Consider the following 22,870-nt stretch of genomic DNA (forward strand, 5'->3'; position numbering starts at 1 on the left):
AATTTCACTGGAGTGAGGAGCTTGTGCCTCTCCAATGGCAATCTCTGAAACTCCCTCCTGCTGCCCCAGAGAGAGAAAAGGACAGAACAGAGCTTAACTGTCAGAAAGCACTAATTATCCAACTCCAAAGAAAGAAGACTCAAAGTACACAGCAGAAATCAGAAAAACAGGGGAAGATTTTTTTGGGGGTAAAAGATTCTGTACAAAAGCATTACCCAATTATGGTTATTTGGTGGTGAGCACTTCTAAATGTAACATCCAGCTGTGATATCAGCACTTCACCCACAGCTGAGTAACCATTACTACAATGAACTGAGGGAAAAAAAATCCAAAAAAGTTAAGAGCTTTACTCATTATAATTATGCCTAAAGGAAATATACCTTTCTCTGAATTTAACTGACTACAGAAGGAAACTAATGCAAAAAAGGGGATACACGGTATCTCAATTCCCATTAACACTGCCTACCATAGCAGCTACAGGCTTGGGACAGGGATAAGACTACACAATCCACACCCTCCATAGCAGCACACCCTCCTTATTTTACAGCTTTTAAGGACACCCAAACCTTCAGCTTCATGGTGCTTGGTGGTGAAGATAATACTGCTTTCAAGCTGGACAGCTCTGGGGGTCTAGCCTTTGAGAGAGAGCTATTAATGCCCAGTGCACCAGGTAATGTAACAAAAGAGAAAACCAAGGACACTGCTGATCAGTGTAGAACTGATGAAAATGAATAATTACATCAGTTTGATTGTTAACATAGATATACCCACAGCAGTTGAAGGAAAATGTATTTGGTGTCACATTTCTGAATGCTTTGAGTAGTACAACCAACTCTGATAAATGCATTTCATGTTTAGTAATTGCTAAAACTTAATTCAAAATTATAATCTACCTTATTACAGTTGCCTAGATAATTTACCTCAGACTGCACAGGCAAACTGACCATTCAAAATGCAATTCAATTTTAACCCCCACAAGCTCAAGCTGCATGTCCTGCACAACTGTGTTAGCATATTTAATTAGTCATAAAAGGACCATACTTATACCCTCAGATTAGCATTAACTTCAGATTCTTGTAAGTTACAATTATTTCAGGAATTAATACTGTTACAAGAGTAAGAAAATTCAAAGACTAGTACTTCTAAACCTTGTGTACTACATAAAAGGCAATTTTTGCAGCAAAGAAAAAAGTAACTTTCTGTCCCTCCTTGCTAGTTGATGTCTTTTTTCTTGTGTTGTGTGTCTTACCAACATCTGGTCAGCTCTTCTCAGTCTGTTACATCAAAGTATTTCTGATTACACACACCTCTACATACATGAGCTAATGCTCCCCTCCAGGTGTGATAATATGCAGGCAATCTAATCCAACAGCACTAAATAATTTATTGCTAAGTAGTAGCTAGTATCAGCTCACTCAATAAACAATACCAATTTGTGATTAGATGGATCTGTTTTGCAAACCAACCTCATATTTAGAACCTCTAAAGTACCTATCTGTGAAGTCCAAATTCACAGATTACTAATTGAATTTACTAACTGAATTACTAATTGAATTTTAAAAGTCCTTCTAAGTAACTGCTCCTAATGAACAAATTGCAAGAAGATTCAATGTTAAGTCAACCTTTATTAAAAACTGACTTCAATCTAGAGTTCAAGCAAAGGCTAGCAAGATCTAATGTCTGAAAACTCTATAGTAAAATGAATTGTTTAAAACATAAAGAAAATAAAGCCCATGCTTCTCAGCTGGATATGTGATTCACTGGGGTTCTTCTATTTTACTTTACACATATAAGTAGTGACTGAAAGTTGCTGCCCTTGCTTCCCCAAGAGATAATTTGCTTCATCAGTCTATGTAATGTATAACATCAAATACCTCTCAGCTGTCTCCTCTGACTTCCGTATCCATTTACACTAATTTTTATTATAATGAAAATAAAAATAACCCCCCAAATACTATTTTTCCTCTTACACTATGTGAGAGAGAGAGAGAGAGAGAATAATGGTCAAGACGTATGAGGTTTATCATCTAATTTCTACCAATTCCAATATTCATTTTAATTCGAACAAGCATGTCTAAGCACAAAACTTGTTATTCTTTCTGCATGCCAATTGTGAAGAGGTATTTCATATCTTTCTGTCCTCAGGAACTGTGTGGCACTGAATTAGTTTAGTAAGAATTTTGAAAATGGGAGACCATCCACTCCTGCTTTAAAAAGGCTGTCCAAGTCACATACAAAAGGTTTGTTAGGGTTTTATAATGAGAATTTTGAGGAGATTAGCCAAAGTGATTTATGTATGGAATATTTACCTTTTAAAATAACACAATTGGCAGTCACTCAGCTAGATACCACAGGTTCAGCTTTGGACTCTTAATCAGCCTAGTCTTTGCATAGCCTTCAAATTTACAATTACTCCCACAACCTGCGATGTATTCCACTCCAACCCACCTTACACTGTGTGATTTTCTTCCTCTTCATTAAATCCTGTACTGTTGAGACAAATCCAACATTTTCACAGAAACCCAAACAAAATGTTGGCATAAGCTGTTTTGAAAAAGTCCTTAATTTTTCAGTCTTTATCTCTGAATACTGACTACTCACTCCTCGCTTGGATTGCACTCACTAGATTATTGCTGTTTCTCTCAATTTGTCCTACTTTATAAGACTTTCATAAAATATAGCATTCCACTCCACTTCTGAGTTCAACTGGTATTTTCATTTCCCTTTCACCTTACTGTTCTCTGCTGCAGGGCACACCTGTCACACACTTTTTTCCTTGAACTTCACCAAGCCAGACTCCCTGCAAGGAGGCAATAACTGTAGAAACTTCTCTATTTCTGTATTTGCTGAAAACTTTGCATTCTTATAAGGATGTATCCAATACTCATTTTGGACGCTTGTACTTTCCTGTAAACACAAAGGGAATGTTTATTTTAATACACTTTCAATTTCTCTAGATGACCTAGCACTAAGTATCCTTGATCTGTATTACTCTCCACCATCTCATTTGAACAAGCATCAAAACCACTCAAAAATAATAGCTAACAAAATTGCCAGGCTTCAGAGGGTTTTTGTCCATTTAAAAGCTAAGATATAATACAGTTTTCTTGCATCTGGTCAATAATCCATGCTTAATAACTTTAAGGCTGAAGAAGGAAAGCAGCCTTGAGATGTCAGTAATGACTTGCTACTCCATTTCACTAAAGACACTAATGCTTTGCTCCTCGGGTTTGTCTGATGGTTTTAAGTAGTTTTTAATCAACTGAAATGAAATTTGGTTGTTTCACCTTTCTTCTCTGTCCTTCACCCTCTCTGGCAGCTCAATATTGGTACTAGAACCACAAATGTGTTCTACCACCAAGTGTTTCTCAACACTTACCTGAATTACCTCTAGGCCAATTTATGACAAGTAACTTAGCAAAATTTTTCTAACTGTCCATGTACTACAAAAAACTCACTTAGTAACGTCCTACAGAAATTTTAATGGTACTACAAAATCTTCAGTGAACCTATTAGAAAAGCACTCTACCCTACACTCCTGCTCTTAGCCTGTTTAGAGCCAGGATTACAATCCCAACAGAAAAACTGCCAATTCTGATTGCTGGTCCAGTGGCTCTTCCCTCATCTGAACATGGCAAAGGTGAAGGAATACAACATTTAGACTCACAGAATCTCTTGCTGGTACCGCTACTTCTGCAGTACATTTGGCATCAATTTTTCCTACTTTTCATCCCAGACTTGTGTTCTGCTTTGTGGAAGCCCTTAAACTAGTCTGCCCAAATCTACAGGCTTTGGCTGGAACAGAGACAATTTTCTTCACAGCAGCTGATATGGGGCTATGTTTTGGATTTGGGGTCGAAATGATGTTGGTATTTTGTTGATACAGGGGTATTTTTGTTACTGCTGAGCACTGCTTGCACAGAGCAAAGGCCTTTTCTGCTCCTCAGCCCACCCCACCAGCCAGCAGGCTGGGGGTGCACAAACAGCTGGGAGGGGACACAGCTGGGACAGGGGCCATCCCAGACCATGTAACATCACACTCAGTACACACAGCTGGGAGAAGAAGGAGGAACAGGGGGAGTTATTTGCTGTTTGCCCTCCCAAGTAACTGTTACATATGACGAGCTATGCTTTCCTGGGCATGGCTGAACTCCTGCCTGCCCATAGGAAGTGCTGAATGAATTCCCTGCTTTGCTTTGCTTGCAGGCACAGCTTTTGCTGTATGTCATTAACTGGCTTTATTTCAACAAGATTTCTCACTTTTACTCTTCCAGTTCTCTCCTCCATCCCACTGTAGGGAGTGTGTAAGCAGCTGTATGGGGCTTACTTGTTGTGTGGGCTTAAACCAGAACACCAAAACATAGCAGTTTACCCCTCTATCCTTAAATCCAATTTTTATTTAAGTACTTTAGGACAGATGAGGTTCTGTGGTAAAGTCCTTAAATATTTCTTTTGCTTCAGGAACTAGAAATTAGTTTTCAGAAGAAAGCAGGAACATAATTTTCAGAGGAAGCACTAACTGTGTACACCTCCCTTTAAAAAAAAAGGGTTTGCGTGTGGTGCGTTTTTTTAAAAACATGGTTAAGGAAATAAATAATATACTTCATCTGAACTGTGTTGAGATTCTCATTCACCACTCAAGAAAATAATAACCTCCAAATTGCTGCTTGCCTATAAGAAATAAATATGTGAAATAATAAAATTCTCAATATTATTTTTAAAACATGGAAAAAGCTAAGAATTCATTGCAAAATGTGTTTCTTACCACGCCTTTTCCATCTATGCCCTCTTATAGACATGCTAGTCACAGCATTCCTTGATATTCTGGATGAAGTAGGTGTAATCTCAACCTGAATGCATCTTGTACCTTCTTTACTAGATTTCATGGCACCCTGAGGCAATGAAGCTTTTATTGCATTAGCAACCTAGAACAGAAGAGATGCACTTAAGTTCTTATCACAAAGATATAAATTTTAGAAGAATTCTGTCAGGGATTCTTCCTATTTCAAGAGGAATACTGCGTACAATTCCAATTTCTGGTCAAAAAGCACACCACCTTTTTGCATGGCCTATAAAGAACGCTGGCTGCAATTTGCTCTCAGAACTTCTACTTGCCACTTCCTTAAAGTTTCCAGTTTCAAGATGTGGCTATTCCTTCTGCTGCACCATTAGCTTAGTTCTGAAGACTCAGAAGTGTTCTGCTGAAAACAGCTTGGTCACAAGGAAACGTGACACCACGACTGAGGGCAGTGAAAGCCCTGTGTAGTGTGTGCACCTGCAGACTGAGCTGTTTGCACAAGCACGCACACAGCTTCAGGCTCCTGCTATCATCCTGTATCATGCATGCTCACAGCAAGGATTTCCCAGGCTAAAAATTCTACTCAACAAAGTATTCAGTAGAAAATAAAATACCTACCAGCAGAGGTTCTGGATACAGCTCAAGCTGTGCTCTATACAAAACATCATCCATTGCTTTTCGAGCCAGATCCCATTCTCCATTATAACTGCAAAGGTAAAAGTATATGGAATAATGAGCATCATGTCAAAAGATGAACCTTCTTGGTCACCTAACCTTCACAGCTCTGGTGTTCCTTGAGATTCAGTTTAGCGAATTGGAACTCGTTGTGTTTGTTAGCAGTAAGCCTGCTAATTAAAGAACTTTGAAGTAGAATCTATGGAGACAAAGTTTCATTTTCACTGGCCACCCCAAGCAGTTTAAAAATTGTATCATTAGCTGTTGATCAACTAGTCACAAAATATTCTGAAATACAATCAAGATTTTTTAATATTACTCCATCTTTTGAGTATTCCTGTATTACTAGTCTCCAATTATTTCAGTTACTAAGCTTCACACATTAACATGACTTTCCAATGGTAGATGACACCAGCATTTCAGACAAAAAATATAACCTCTTTTCCTTAACTAGACTGATGTCAAAACTAACCATGCAAAAATGTGAACAGCAGACAATGCTGGAAAAGAGTTTTTACAGTATTTTTTTCCCATCAGCAGTTACACCTATCAAGTGCTGCTCCAGTCCTCTTTCCCCAGTATGGCACAGGTAACTTCATCAACTGCTTGGAGAACTGTCCCTTCCCAAGGAGCCCTTATTGCTACACACAACATGTGCTCACAGAAAATGAAATGCCTCCAAGGTAGTGTGTCTGAACAAGTACACAAATTAGGCTGGCATTTTGTTTGCATATTAGAAAAAAAAAAACAACTTACAAGGCATAATAGATCCCTGTTAGCATTTGGACCATGAATTCAGATGAAACTGGAATCCTACTGTTGACTCCCTTGTACTTTCTCACTTGTTGGCGAGGATATCCACAGACACAAATTCTGAAGAAATCATACATTTGTCATTGGTAAATAATGGGGAACCACCCTTGTAGGTTATAGACTTGCAATACTTCACCACTACTGATCAGTTTTTAGAAGCCTTGAGTTACTTCTTCTAAAAATGCAAGAATGACATCTGAGTAAGGTAACATGCTTATGAAGAGAGACTTAGTAACTGCCCAGATGCAAAAAACCTGGATTTACAACTTGAGATCAACACAAAATATTTTGTGCCGTAATTTTCATATTTACAATCCATATTTGTAATTTAAGAAAGTGATAAAAATTGAATTAGACTTACTAGAAGAAAACACATTTATTGTAGAGCCTAAAGAAAACCCCCTAAATTCCCCATTGCTCAAACCAATTAAAGGAGTTATTCTATATATCCAAATAGCAGAATATAGATTCCACCACATCCAAACAGGACATTGAAAGATATTCAGGGCTTCTGACAAATATTCCCAGTACTCTAACATGCTGTCAATTCTAAATTGCTGTCAGGGTAAGATTTTCAGTAAGCAGATGAATGACAAAACCAGTCAGGAATGAAGAAAAATGAAGAAGTTAAATTGTACAGCATTAAATGATTCAGGATCCAGACACTGAACATTTTGAAGTAGATTTTGAAGTAGATTTTACAAACATTTTGTTTGTACCTACTGGTAACTTGCTTGGGGTTTTTTTGGACGCTTTAAATATTATTTATTCCACATACAATCAGAACAAGCAACATCAGTCTCCTTTCCACAATCCTTAGCTTCTAAGTATTTTTACCTCATATATTAAAGCAGTTTATCTAACACAGATCTTGTAATTACTCTGGTAAATATTGCCAAGTGCTTCAAACTCCGAAGTCTCCTGCCTCCTTTGAAGAGAAGGAAATCTTACAGCATCCATTATCATGCTTTAGTTGTGAGGGAAGCCTAGGAACTAGGCTAGAAAAAAGCTGCTGAGGGTGACTTCTTGGTCTCTTGGGTTTCCTGGGTTAAGGACAGCATTCTAATTTTCCCCTTAACATACAGTCCACTTTTGAAAATCCAGAGACAAACATGTTTACTATCCATTTCTCTTCTTTGAAAAAAGATATTGATAAAAAAATAAACACTAAAATTAAAGCTGAGGTAGGCTTTGTTTTGTTTTGAGGTCAGGAGGGGCATGTTGGCATTGTTATTTTGTTTTTTTGAAGCAACAGCTGGTTTTGGAAATGCTCAATGTATCCATAAAAATGAATGTATGCCTAGTTTCAACGTACTATAATTACAAGTTTAAACCTGCACAGCCCCTGAATTTATTTAGTAAACCTGCAATGCAAAATACACCACACTTCCAAAAGACACTTCTGGTTTTTCTTTAGTTAACACAACTACAGTTACTGTTTTTAAAAACAAACAGTTCCCTTTGACTTCTCTTAAAAGAGAAGCTTAACCTGCATATAAGCCAGGTTATTGTTTCCCATTTTGAGATCTCAACCCAAAGTTCTATAAAAGATAAATTAAAAGCAAATATTGCAGCTGTAAACAGCTATGAGAAGAAGTCAAGTTTAAAAGCGACCTTTGGGAACTCAAAGCTTGTTTTTGAGAAAAAAAGTCCAACCTGACTGCACTTCAGTTTAGTAATGGCATTTCAAGAGTAAACAACCTACAGAAATTACCTTGAAGAAATTTGACACAATGACTGAAGAGACATTGCAGGCATGTAGCTTAAGGCAGCATTGTAACAGAGCAGAAGGAAAGTCAACACTTCAAACCTGGGATTTGAAAGAAACATTGCAATTCCATTACCAACTTTAGTTTTTAAAAGAAAACAAATTTACAGGGAAATTTTTAAGAATTATTTGAACAGATCTGGCATTGTATTTCAATTTAATCAACAGCTGAGTAAGCTTTTCCCCTCCATGTACTAATATGCCCTGCTGATTTTTCTGCATCTCCATTTACACGTGTTTAAAAGAAAAAACCACATGACAAAACACAACATACACCTATCCTCCTTCAGTCAGCAACTACACTAAAAATTAGAAGCTCAGATCTATTAGGGACTCTCAAGCAAAATCCCATGATACAATTTCACCTGTTCTGGGCTGTCAGCATCTCCCTCTGAGGATGAGGTCCACTGTACACAACCCTGGACAAACCGTGCTGCGACAAAGCTCCTTCAGTGAGAGCCATGGAGCCAATGCTAGAAGGCTGAAGGAAAAAAGGGTCATTCAGAGCATGTCCACCTCAAATCCTGCTGTAATTCAAGTGGAAATAGACAACAATAAGCATCACCATGTTTATATATGAATTTTCAACAGACTTAATGTTATCTGACTGTTTAGATGTTATCTGTTCATTTTACACAAAATAAGGCACATGGCTTCAGAAAAGAAAAAAAAAATACATAGTTGCTGCATGGGTATTATGCAATTATGACTATTCCAACTTCAAAAGTCCTCAGAGTACTCTGAAATCTCAGAAGTATATTCGTAGGTCATCATACAACAAGTTAAAACTTCTTTTTCCTTTTGTTCTTAGCAAACAGGCCCCCAAAGCATTTGGGCATTTCAAAGTCCCAGTCTGCATGCTCTCATTGGTTTGAACTCCATGCCCCTCCAGGTTCTGGCCACTGAGATGCCCACAGCCTTGGGAGATACTTGATTGGCCAAGACCCCTGACAATCATGGTAACTTTGCCCTTCTCAATCAGGAACTTCACTTTGTAGCTGTCACTTACTTCATGATAGACAGAAGGTTTGGACAAAGATGGAATTGTGAAACTCAGCACTTTGTTATGTCCCTCTTTGTCAACTATCTCCTGAAAAAGACAAAACATATCAATGGTTACACTGTACTACAGAAAACAGACATCTTAAAGTGTTAAAAACTATTTATTATAGGGACTGATAGGGATACTATAACAATCCAAGCTGCAAGCTAGAAATTATCTCTCTATTTGCTTTCTATCACAGCACATTTTGTTTGTTTATGAAAATTCTTCAAATAACTTAGCCAAGAGCACATCCATTTGCATACATAACCCACATTAAAAACACTAAGAGGAAACATCATGTTTCAAACAACATTATCTCTTTTAATTATACACTGTTTGCTAATTGTGAAGGTTAACAATCAATAATTCTGTTCTGAAAACTATTAACCATCAAGTAAGCACTCAACAAGTAATTTGTTTTGGAAACATTACAGCTCTGGAATGACTGCAGCCTCATAAGGTTTGACAGCAGCAGACCACAGCACTTGCAAAAGCCCAAGTCTGATAATTGACTGTAAGGAATTAAAAGAAGCATGGATGCAAAGCTTTAGAGAAGCTACTTTCCCAAAAGATACCACCACAGCAGTAGCTGGCAGACTTCTTGCTCCTGTAAGCTAACAGAAGACTAATGGGTAAGGCAAAACAAGATGTGGTTTTGTACCACAGAAGAGCACTGGAGTATTTCAAATGAAAAAATGTTAAAAATCCAAAGCAGACTTGACCAAAACAAACACCACACACTAGATTTTACTTCCCTCTTTTCTAAATTTCAGCAGCTGATTTCATATACCCAGAAGTAATAATTAGAGACAAGTTTCAGTGTCTCCTAACACCCATGTGTTGGAAGGCTGAAGTCTAACTTCACATAGTAATTATTAAAACTCCTGTCTTAAAATAAAAGACAAAGCAGTAAAGGAAGACTGAAAAGGATCAAAAGGGCACACAGAGCTGCTCCTTCGGAAAAGCTGCACAGCTTCTCCACTCTCCACATAAACCACTGATACTTTAATTTTTAATATTGCTCCTGGATAAATGTGGAAAACATGTTCCTCAATATTTAGGAGAAAGGGAAAGAAAATGGCTACATCCAAACTTCTAAATTCTAAAAATATTACTATTTGTATTCTTCATTATAATCAGATTTTTAATTAAGTTTCAGGAGTACATTTCAAGATGTATTTGTAGTGTATGATGTGTATTAAAATATTTGAAGTATTACAAACACACTCTGATAACTATAGCTAGGAAAGCAAAAAACTTCAACTGCATGCATTACCACTGTACATCCCTACGCTGAATGTAGAACAATCCAGTTCATGATCTCAAGGTTCAGCCACAATAATTACACATCCCTCACAATGTAGCCAATTTAAAATTATTCTGAGCAAAATTTTTCATTTTTCATTTTCCTTCAGTAAGAAACTGCAGAACTCCTACTGAACATGTTAAGTTTCCAAGAGTCCACTCTATATATTTACATTGGAATTACTTTTATATTAGGCTTTGTATTTCCTCTTGGTTTTGAATACATAAAGTTGTTGGTTAAAGAGAAAGTAAGTATCTAAGCAGGTGACCTACTACCTTTTTAACCTGTACACTAAAGAACAATACCATCTTGATTGTTCCAGTTATAAATTTTATGCAGCAGCAGGGAAGAAGTCAGTGTGAGTACAAGGCACTGCTTTACCATAAGCATTTATGTCTTGAAGCAAAACAGGGAAAAAAGTTCCCACAAGTCATGCTGATCTACAGCTCCCTACAGAAGCTTGCTGTGAAATTCTTATGACCCCAGGCAGCTGGAGATGGAAAGCCAGGTTACTAATTGAGAAAGAAACTCTTCACAGCTAAGGGAGGATGTTATCAGACCAGTTTCAAGCTTAACTTAAATGTAATCTCTTCTGGGAGAAAAACAAGTGATTACAGCCACATCCATGAACCACCCTAAATTACTTCATCATGCATAGAAAGGAGTGAATTGCCTTAAGGCAGAAGATAAGAGCAAATGCTTTTCAGGAATGTTCTTCTTGTCAGATACAACTAAGCATACAGAAAAGGCAGGAAGCTTGTACTCTGCCTCAGGAGGAGTGGAACATAAGGGCTCGGGTCTCTTAAATTAGACTCCTGGGTGAAAAAGATATTTCCATTTGCTTGGTGAAGACACCTATGATTATTTCCAGGAGATGGATACCAGCTGCCTTCTCCAGATTTTTAGATGAAGAGACTTGACATCACTATTTTGCTTCATAAAAGGCCTTCCTAAAACAACCAGAACAAACTACACAGACAAGAATCCCAATAGACATAAAAAACCACTAAGTATTTCAAAATAGCCATAAAAAGACTAAAATATGGTGCTTTTAAGGGTTCCTTATTAATTCTGTTCTTCAAAGCACAGATAGAGCAACAGTCAAGTATTAGTTGAAAGTAATTTTTTTGTGGTTTTAGTCCAGATAGTCAAAATAGAGGCAACAATTTCCAAAGCAGTGCCTCGAAAAGTCCTCAAGCAGAATGTGAGTTCAATCACAAGAAATAAGTAACAAAAAATTCAAGAACCACAGAAAGAGCAGAGAAAATATTGACCAAAGAATGAAAGTCCATGTTGTAATTTCTGACAGACACTGATTTGAAGAGTTGGGACTGAAATAATCAATTCATTTTAATTCCAAAACAAAATGTTGAAATACAAACCAAGTTATAAACTCCTAGGAGAAGAGCCTCTATGCATCCACTGCTCTGCAAATCCCTGCTGGCTGAGACAGCAAGATAGCACCACATCAATTCTGGCAGGAACTGCAGCGTAAAGCGCAGCAAGTGCTCCTCACCGCTGCGGTAGAACTCAAAGAGCTGGTGGCAAACTGGCTCCAGAAGCTGAAATACAATTCACAATCATGAATGAATAAAACATCACAAAAATCTGCAACTTTGTCTGGAACAACCCTTTAGCCAAAACTGTAAACTGATAAAAATGGCATTTTAGTTATCAGGGCATGACTGATGCAGTAACTGCTCAAGTCACCTTACACACCTTCATGCCTATAACATACTTTTGTATGATGAATAAAAAATTCCAATGGCTGCTTTGCCTTGGTTTTGGCTCACTTCCTCCAGCCTCAAAGGCAAAAAATGTGATAACTATCACATCCCTCATACTTTTCAGTATCTCTAATATACAGGCAAAGTACCTGAAAAAAAAGTCTTGTTATTCTACAACTCCAAAAGCATACACAAAATGAAGCTAGAAGCTTTACCCACCTAGTGAGAAGAGCTGTATGACACTTATATTCCAAGTATTACAAAAACTTAGTACACAATAGAATAAGTTTATTTCCTCACTCTCATTATAAGCTTCTAGAAGCTTCAATGTATTTATACACTTAAGACAGAAATGGAAAGCCTCAGGAGTAATTTTAGAATCAAATTTGTTAAGCTGATACAAATGGATGTAAAACACTGAACTGGAAGTAATACACTGAGCTAGATCAAGTCAAAAAAGATTTTAAAACAATGAAGTTATCAGCCTGCCTGGGTTCCTGGATTTAATGTGCCTTCTTTTGCTACCACCTACCTCTGATATAAGGATGAAACACTGCTAAGCACCACCTGTCAATGTATGGAAATTAGGAGATTTCCTAATTTTCTCCAATTAGAAAATATTGTCAAAAACCGCAGGCACTTTCAAAGCAAGCTGAACTACTAAATTCAGTCCTGCTATTTATCTAGATCCCAACTTGAGTTTTAGTAGAGTAAATTTTCAGAAAAATAAGGAAGGCAATTCTATATTCTTCCCTTTATTGAAGCAAAGGAGGCAAAATCACCAGGGAAACCACGCTAGAAAAATACCTGCTTGCTTTCCTAAGCTTTTCCTCCTGAACATGGAAAAAAAGTCAAGTCAACATTTCTTACCTCCCAAAGCTACTTCTGAAACTGAAAGATCTTAGCAGATTTGAGTTCTTTTTTAAGAAGTAATCTGGGACAATCTGATCCATTCTAAAAAAGAGGAACTTTTAGCTTGTGAGAGATATAGCCTCACTCTGGAAATATCATCCCTGAAAATTCTACAGTAAAGGCAAAAAAGCCATGCCAAGCTAAACTAGTCATCAGTTTTAAGAGCAGTACAGCAAAGATCCTTCTAGAAAACCTTACCAGCAGAACTGTGCTCCATATTCAGCTTATATTTTTTACACAATTCACATCCTTCCCATAATGAAGTACCAGTTCTGAATGATGTGTTTGAACTTTAAAAGGCCCATAAATAGCTGTGACAGGTATCCATGTTTACATCGTTATCTCACTTCAGGCAGCTTTGTATCAGCACATTGAGATGCATAATCAGTACAAAACAGATTTTCTTCCTCAAAATGCCACCAGATGCTACAACCTAATATCAAAACGCACTAATGACTGTTGCTGTTTCAAGATATCATTTTGAACTAAGCAGTTCTAAAAGAACTAGACTGAGATGTTTCTTAATGCTGGAACAGAACAATGTCCAAGCAATTTCATCCCTGTTCCTTTTAAGCTGCACCCAAATATGTTAGACACTCCAAACACTTGCTATTTTCTAATGCAAATGCCTGTTTGGCTCCTATCTAAAAAGACAGCAAGAGTGTTTTAAGTAAAAAGCAAAAGAACTTCAATCTTTAAAAAAAAAACCATCACATATTCATTTAATTATTTTTGACCACTGAAAGTCTTTAGTGAATTTTAAGTCCTTTAAATCTACACATCTTCTGTACTCCTCTTTCATGGAACTACATTTTTCACCTAGCAAGTGGCTCAGGAATCTCAAAAGTACTAACAAAGTCTTTACTAACACAGCTACTATGAAGTGTATGTTAAACAAGTACTCCATTTATCTTACAAATGGCTACTTAATTTTTTGGAAAAGCAAATGAAAACAACCCATATAAAAAGCAAATATGAACCAGCAGGAAAATGCAGTTACAGATGCCCATACCCATGATTACTTTTCAAATGCTTAAAAAAAACCCTCATCCATCCTGCAAAATAAGATTAATCACAATTTTATGGTACTCATAATTATTATAAGTGCATACATTCAAAGGTGTACAGATGGGGCTGTTTGTCCATTTTTAAACTCTGCAGTATTTGTGGTGTTCATGCATTAACGCTCCCTTTGCATGACACCCTTGAGATAAGAGAGGACAGCACATACCCTCCACCCTCAGCAAGCTGACATTACACAATGCAGCCAACAGATCTCAAACAGCAATTGGAAGATATGTAACTATTTTCACAATGTGGAAAGCTCCAAGTGGTCTCTCCCACAAAGCAATGGCTGCTTGGAGAACAGTCCAAAAAAGATTTTAGGACCTTTTCTCAAGGCAGCACAACACTCAGTGTCAGCACTAGCTTTTAATTTCAATTCAAAGTCTCACTAACAGGGAAATCTTCAATACCTTGCCCTTGGAATTATGCCAACAACCTTTACAAGCAAAAGTTGCAGCAGCACCCTGCTACTAAGGCCCCTGAGAAACCTAGTGATAGTCAGAAGTAGTAAGAAATCAAAGAGCTTATGAAAGTATTAATTGGGCTATCAACAGGGAGACTCATCAGATGAATTTACATTTTGATACGAATTCTGAAGACCAGACAGGCTTGACTCAGTAGTTGGAATGACTCACAATGCCTTTCTGAGCAGCAAATTAAAAGTACATTTGTTCTTTGCTGGACAACCTGGGGGCTTCACTACCAGCATTCTCTCTAAAAGCATATATATAAAAGCTTTTTATCTTCTGACCTTTAGTACTGCCATAATCTCAAACTTCGGGAAGCTGCCTTATTTCTGGGTCTTTTCAGAAGAATTAAGGATTTGGTGCAGTATTAAAATAATGCACAAAATGATTTCCAGATGGTACAAGGCAGTTGACAACACACAATTAAACCCAGATCAGGATGTTCTGAACATACCTGGACATTTTGAAACAAGGGCAGTCATGGGATAAAGAACCTCCTTAGTACAGGTACTGAGAAAACCTGCCCCTCCTTTCCCACAATTTTTTTCACATTTTCCCCTCATTTCTGTATGGGTACATTCACTGTATAAATCCATGTCTTTATATCATACGCACTTCAAACAACAAAAAAACCTTAAAAAACCTAAGCAACAATTTAAAAAAGATGGCTAACCTAACTTGTTCTCTTTCATTATACAGACAAGCTTCTGACACCAAGAGATTCACATTCAAGTTTTAATTCCAGAAAGAATTCTGTCAGACATAAACATCTTTTCAATTCCTTAATGCATTTCTCAATTCTACATCCAAGTCCTGAAGCCCATGAATGCGACCTACAAGCTTAACTATGATCAGTAGGTTACAAAACTTACAATTTCTTTCCCATGATAGTATGTCATGGCTAAGAACAACTTTTTGAAGGAGACTCTTCATCAATTACCTAGCATGCAAGGTCTTGGTTTCATTCTGCCAGTGTTATGTCAGACATTTTGGGTGAGAGATCCAAAATACTCACTTCACTCTGTGGCTCCTGAATTACTTTGTAAAGAGATGAAATCAAAGCAGTCTTGTCTTTCAAGCTGGTAGCATAGCTGGATATGGATGCTTCTGGCAGTGTCTGAAATAAAAAATATTGTAAGCAATTTCTATCATTAAATATAACAGCTATTTCAACAATTTTCCATTACAAGTCACTGTTTATCAGAGTTTATAGTAAACTGTTTATCAGAGTTTACTATAAACTAAACTTTGTTTCACAAAGAAATCCTCACATTTTCAGAGTGTTGCCAGAAGATATACTGAACTCTGTCACTTTGCAATTTCATAGGGAATGTAACAACAGCAGACAGGAAATTGATTTTTAAAAAGTTACAAAAATGCAACAGCCACTGAAATTTCACTGTGAGATGTCAGTCCTGCGAAACTTTTACAGCTTCAGATCCATACTTCAAGGAGTTTTCAAGACCAACTCTACACAGGTAGTAAACATTAATACCAGATACAGAATTACTGTGGAAAAGCACAAATTCCAGTAAATGCAAATTCCAACTCTTCTCTAACACTAAACATATTTTCTGCCAATACTTAAGAAGGTAAAAATCTAATGTTTTTAACAACTCTTCTAGAAGATGTATGTTTAAATGTGTGCAAGTCTTACAGTAATTCTTATCTCCAGTCCTTGAAAGGACTCCACTCCACAGACAGGAAAACATATTTCCAGTGTATCTAAGCAGAGCAGGAGCAAAACCTACAGTCATGTCTGGTACTCAAACCAATACAATCATTCATCTATGATATACATTTTCACTGCTCTCTGTCAGGAAGTATGCAGCCCCAAAGAGGCAAGGAAAAAAACCCTTTCATGGAGATATTTGCATTTATCACATAATCTCAGCAAAACCCAAGGTTACTATCTTTCTTTTTCTAGAGGATGCAAGCACATCCTGCACACTTCACCAGCAGTGATTCAACACTTCTGGCTACATATTGGAGAGTGTATTACCTTGAACTCTGATAACCACTCCTCCACAACCCCAGTATCCACAGCTAACATCTTCCAACATCTGCTTCAAAAGCTTCAGCCTGAAAGAATAAGCAAACACAGTTTGTGAATACTACATTAAGCATATGATGAAAATTAGGTCTCTGTGAATATTTAAAGAATCTAATCATGCTTTTACTTGTCAACATTTTTACATGCTGACATTACTTTGAACTTTTATTGTACCTCACTTATGCATGCTGCTGGAAACATTAAGCACAGGAGTCTTCACATACAGCAGTTTAATAAATTCCAACTATGTATTGCGTGGGAAGCAAGTCTAAGATTTTCAGAAATGGCATTCTGAAAACAGAAAATATTACCCTCCTCAATTTCAATTTATTTTTCAGCTTACAAGACTCAAGAGGAAACTGTATGGATTCACTGAAGAGAAATGACTGTTTAGGATTTTCCAAGTCAACTGCAATTCCCAGCTTGGAAAAGGTCACTGAAATAAAGGTGGATGGAAAACCTTTCAGTCCTCCCCCACCATGGCAACTGCAGGACAATGAGCCTGCTGCCTCTGCACAGACTCCCCAGCCCAACATTCTGCCCAGTCTCAGACAGAGAGATCATCAGCAACAGGACTTGAACACAAGAGATGCAGAATGGCTACTAAATAAATTCCTGATTTCTCCTCAATTATGAGAAACCACTTAAAAACAACTGTCCCTTGGAGCACCTTATTCTGACACAAAAGACCAATATATCATTAAGATACAAAAGTACTAGAAGTTAAAAGAGCATGCTGTTAGCTTATCCAAATTGTGCCCATGGATTTCAACCAGTGACAAAATTAAATACTCATCTGAGGAAAAAATTAACACTGTCTTTCTTGGTGAAATGTTTAGTCATGGGAGATATCCCACCAAGTTTTACTTCGCCAGTTTAAAATTAGTTTTGAAGTAATGACATCCAATTATGGGCTTGTCTGGGAAAGACAAGGAAGGAAAAGATGGAGGTAAGAATTTCCTTTTATAACACAAATACAGGTATTTTATTCTGAAATCCAGGCTGTACTAAAGCATATACAGACTATATACAGTGTATTTTAAGAAGCCTCAAGGGAGAAGAACCAGACATGATAATAGCAAGAGCTCACTATAACCCTCCAAGCAGGGGGAATGGAGAAATCTCAAAGTTAAATAAAGCTTTGAGTAGTGACCAAGATACAGACAGGGTTGTGAGGAAATTACTGTTCAGACATGAATGGCAAAAGGAATAAAATAGAACAGGCTGTCCAGCAATTTCATTTTCATTTCATTTCATTGTAATACACAATAATAACATAAGGCAACCAGAGACTTCTGTGCCCCTTCTCCTCAGTTGCATGATCATTAAATAATGGACTGGGACAGGTGAAACCCCAGGGCAGCAGCTGTGGCAATGTCCTCTCCAACCCTACAAAGGCATACAAGTCTGCACAAAGCTTACAAAACACTGCCTTTGGAGGATGAAAGGACAACAGGGAAGGGCCAAGGAAGATTTCATTTTTGGAGACCATTCCACTGCCGTGGCTGGATATGGGCTCCTCAAGGCCTGTAGGGGAGGAAAGCTGCCCTGTGTTGGGAGAGCAGCAGGGACACATGGAGCTCAGCCCTGCTGTGGACAATGGGACAGCTGGGAGCTTATGGGTCACATATGAGAGGGCAGAACAACATGGGTGACACTACTGTAGGTGTTCGCTACTCATCACCTGAGCAAGACAAAACACAGGAATTCCTTTAAATACACAGCAGAAGAAGCCTCACATTACAGGCACCTGGTCCTCACTTGGAACATGAACTACCCTCTTATCTCTTGGAAGGGAAACAGAAGAGGTGCACTGATTATTACCTCCTGAAACAGGGGACTGAGGAGCCAAAGGCAGGCCCTCTGCTAAACATGGGAAACTACAAACATGGAAAAAGTGGCTAATGGGGTCAAGGTCAGGGCAGACACCGTGACCGTGACAAAGTAGATCGCAGGATCCCAGTAAGAAGGATCAAAGCAAGAAGGAGGATCAAGAATGTTCTAGAATGGTTCCTGGGCTTTTGCAAAAATAGCAACAGGAAAGCTAGGGATCCATGACTGAATCAGCAGGGGATCTGCTGAGAGAAGATACAGGAAAGGCCAAGGTACTCACTGTCACTTTCAGTTCTGCTGTTGCCAGCAAGAGCATCCCCCAGGAACCCTGGATGTCAGAGCACAGAGAATTGCCTCAAGTGCCAGAGCGGCTGAGGAGTCTCCAATCAGAGACAGTGAAAAACCAGTCTGATAAGATCTTGAGCAGCCAGACAGACACCTGTTCCAATTTTCACTACTTTGAGCAAAGGAGGCTGGACTTCATGATCACCAAAGATCCATTTAAACCTCATCCATTCTTTCATCCTGTATCAACAAAGAAATGGGAAGGACTACCATGTATATTAATTTATAGCTAAATATCAAATCTTTCTGATCAGCACTGACAGTCCTTGAAGGTGTAACAATGAAAATACAGAGGAGCAGCCCCTGACTGCTCAGCATAGGTTGTGTGTGACACCTTGCTGTGAAGTAATACCGTGTGCTAACAAACACAAAGACTAGTCCTACTACAATTATTGAAGCAACCACCCTGCCAGTTCCTACAGAATCCCACAACCTCCCAGCCCTACTTTCATTCCTATGAAGGTGGACAAAGGCTTTTGCAGGGTCCAATGCCTCAGCACTGCTGACAATAGTAACCATCCCCTACTGAGCCCCACTAATAGCACAAATACCTGTCCTAATATTGCTCAGAGCAAAAGTTCATTATTTAAGAGAGCCAAGGAGTCCTGCATACACCAAGTCCATAGCTGATACATATTTCCAAGAGATTCAATTTTTTCTCACCCTTCTCTAGTGATCCATCAAGCATTATTTTCAAATTAAAGGTTCCCAGAGAAGAGAAGTTTCATTTGACCAGTAAAAAAAGTAAGAGCATCCTTGGCTGGCATTAGCCATTGGAAAAATACTTTAAGTTTTTATGACTAATTTTATGACTCAGTATTTAAAGATGACTCTTTTTTTTTTTTTTTTGCAACAACATGAACTTTTGAAATGACATTTGTAGAAAAGAAATAGGACAAAGTTTTTGCTGATCAGATCTTTTATATTTATTTTTAAAGTAGCAGAGACATTCCACTCAGAGTTAAGGCAGTAGAAACATACAGGGTGTCCTTATTTTACCTTATACTTTAAAAAATTCATACATATCTGCTTAAACCACAACAATACACATTTGAGTATCACAAATAAGAACTCTTAACTTTACAATTATTTTCCTTGATGACATGGATTATGTGTTCAATTGATGTCCCCCAGAAAGAAAAAAAAGCTTTAATTCCATATATCAGCCGTGTGGGATCTATTTAAACAGGCAGACAACCTACTGTTTTACTGAGGATTGCCTCATTTTGTTCCAGTTACATAACTGATCAAGTTGGACTGGCACAATATTTGGACAGAGTTGGAAAACCCAAGACTGTTCCAAAAGAAGGATTAACAAGTTTCAGTTAACATCACAATTTTTTCCTGAAGCCCACAAAAAGTTCTTAAAAGGTAACTCTAAAATGGGATTTTTAACACTAAGTGCACCAAAATAAGGCTTCATTTGTACCATCTGTTAAACTTCTACAGAAAAAAAAAAGACCCAGAGGATTAAAAAAGCATGCCTTAATTACAGCTTTGTTTCAGAGGATACAACTGCAAGATATAGGGCACTGGAAGCATGAGAAGTCCCAGCCACTACAGAATTAAAGCAACATAAAGTGGATAAAGTAAATACCTGCTACTATGAGAATTAAAAAAAAAGGAGGGGAAAAAAAGTGTAAAATTGCATTAAGAATGTACTTTATAAATACCAAAACTGTAATGGAAGTTCAAATAATACAACAAACACTACAAAGCATTTTTCCCAAAAAAGTCTTGTTTTAAGGTACATCAGCCTGTAATTCTCTTTAAATTATTATTTTTCTTGGTCTCTTCCTACTAACTCCCTGCAAAGACTTCAAATGAGTGGAATTTGAGAATTTCTTTGAAAACAACTTTTGTCACCACAAACCCAACAATACTTTGATTTAATGTGAAAAGCAGCTTCAAATGTCCCCATGGTCCTTGTTCATCTGGATGTCCTGATGAAGATTTTTATAGGAAAGGGAAGTCTCAATTATTTAAATACCACAAAGCTACTTGTGATGGAGCTCAGTAACAGCCAGGTGGCTCAGGACTGTTGGATTTTTATCAGACAATATATGTAATCTTTGTTTATCTGACACATGAAGTAAATCCACTTTAGGTAATACTCTTGCATTGCAGGTCTTATCTTCATATTTGCCACATGAAAGCAGGCATAGGTTATGCAGACTAGCTAACACATGGCTAATTGTCTATATTGATATGGCTAATATAACCTGCACTTTCATGCCTTGTGAGTTAAAAGCATTTTGGAGTATTTTCCACAAGACTCTCAATTTGGATTAGCAGCCAAAGACAGGATTTATAATAAATAATAATTAACAAGTTCCCAAGTCCTAAGCAGCCTCTGACAGCTGTTAATTGGTCTTGCTCTATCCTAATGCAGTAATGTAAGTCTCCTTCCTTTGGAGATACCAATTTTTCTATTGTTTCAGGTGAGTAGCGTAACTTGAATAAAATACCAAAGGAGTTTATCGGAGAAAACCAAGTCTCATTTAGAATAGACTTCTACAAAGTCCCTAATTAGGTAATTTTCCCTTCCTCACCCTTTAAAGCACAAATACATCAGGAACTTACTGAATTTCCTGTCTTTAATAGAGGAGGGAGAAAAAGTTACATGCACCGAGTTGGTGGAGGGCCAGTCATGACAAATTAATACATATTCTCTGGCAAACTTACTAATGCATCCATGTACTTAAATGGCTTTGGATTTCCATACTTGTCACACAAGACTTTAATATAATAATATCAAATTATGTTTTTGAATGAAATCACAGACAACACGTGCACAGGTTTTTCTTTAAAAAGAAGTTCTCCCAATAGGTGGCTTTCTTGCTCTTTACAGCTACCTAGCATTGGTGGAATTCATCCACAGAATGCACGTGTGTAAATGCAATTTGGATTAAGTACAAGGAGGCTGGACTTGGATAAAGAACGAATGCTTGAGTTCTGCAGAACTGACCTTCTGAAACCACAGTATTACATATTTGCTAGGGAAAGTCAGGGCTGGAAAAAACAAAAACAGGAGCCAAAAACTGCTCAAGCCTCATCCTCTGGGAATTGCTGGAAGAGGAGAATAAGCATATACTTCATCTTTACCTAATCTGTAAAGTATCTGCTTGGAAGTCTGAATTATTTACTAAAAAATAAAATAAAATTTAAAAAAAAGCTTAAAAGGGAAACATGGAGCAGAAAGTTAAGCTGTTTATGAACCATCAGCCAAATCTGTCAATTCACCCCAGAATAGGAACAAAGTAAACTTGTGAGCATTCCATTAGGATGCATCAGGCCCATAAGAGATCAAGCCCCTAGTAAATGTTCATCTTCTGTTCTATAGTAGTTTGCACACACAAGTAGGGATGGGCCAATTAGGACTCAATTTTTCTTCCCTTTTGAAGTGATACAAGAAATATTAAAAACCTCTTGGTCAGCTCTTACTTGATTCATCAAGCTCATTTAAAAGACTACAGTCTACATGTAAAATTCACATTGCTGAACCCTTTCTTCTCCCTCACTTCAGAGACAAAGACACAATCCTTGGTAAGCCACAGAACAGTAAAGAACACTCAGGCAAGTGTATTCTTCATTCAATTGCCAAAGAACAGATGTATTTTCCTGATGCTAATGCACAACTCATTTTAGTGATACAGTGATCTGTTAATCTTCTATACAATTTTGAACATGGCCAAGCTGTTCTGTTCAGATACTTGTATGTGCAATAATGGGCAGCAAAACACTTGAAGTCTCTTGAGAAAAGAGCCAGATGCCACTGTGGACTCCAAAAGCCACTCTAACAGGTTTCAGAAACCACAAAAGTCAGGTCTGACTTCTTGATTTTTTCAAACTTTCACAAAGAAACAAACACCTCATTGTGCTAAGCCTGAAATAGTCACATGTTCTATTCAAATATACAACTGCAAACAGTGCTCAAAGGCTCTGTATTAAATATTCTCTGATAATTGCCATCTTCAGCTTAAAACAGCTATGGTGCACCAAGCATCACTGACTTAGGCTCAGGCAAATTGCTAAAACGACAGATGGTTATTCAGCATCTTCT

At 37.6% G+C, this 22,870-nt stretch overlaps 1 protein-coding gene across 4 annotated transcripts in view; it reads right to left on the reverse strand.

Annotated features, from left to right (window-relative positions):
• HYCC1 (hyccin PI4KA lipid kinase complex subunit 1) overlaps positions 1-22,870 on the reverse strand; it is a 43,052-nt gene that overhangs the window by 6,937 nt on the left and 13,245 nt on the right. For all 4 annotated transcript variants that reach the window (XM_064704466.1, XM_064704467.1, XM_064704469.1 and 1 more), the window contains exons 2-10: positions 16,579-16,658; positions 15,592-15,693; positions 11,788-11,967; positions 9,064-9,144; positions 8,420-8,535; positions 8,001-8,096; positions 6,230-6,346; positions 5,417-5,504; positions 4,766-4,925 (exon numbers count right to left, since the gene is read on the reverse strand). In XM_064704466.1, the coding sequence (XP_064560536.1) occupies positions 4,766-4,925; positions 5,417-5,504; positions 6,230-6,346; positions 8,001-8,096; positions 8,420-8,535; positions 9,064-9,144; positions 11,788-11,967; positions 15,592-15,693; positions 16,579-16,629 (991 nt within the window). In that variant the 5' untranslated portion in view covers positions 16,630-16,658. The remainder of the gene's footprint in view (positions 1-4,765; positions 4,926-5,416; positions 5,505-6,229; positions 6,347-8,000; positions 8,097-8,419; positions 8,536-9,063; positions 9,145-11,787; positions 11,968-15,591; positions 15,694-16,578; positions 16,659-22,870) is intronic.

Source organism: Zonotrichia leucophrys, chromosome 2 (genome assembly GCF_028769735.1).
Source record: "Zonotrichia leucophrys gambelii isolate GWCS_2022_RI chromosome 2, RI_Zleu_2.0, whole genome shotgun sequence".
In the NCBI taxonomy this organism is placed as follows: Eukaryota; Metazoa; Chordata; class Aves; order Passeriformes; family Passerellidae; genus Zonotrichia; species Zonotrichia leucophrys.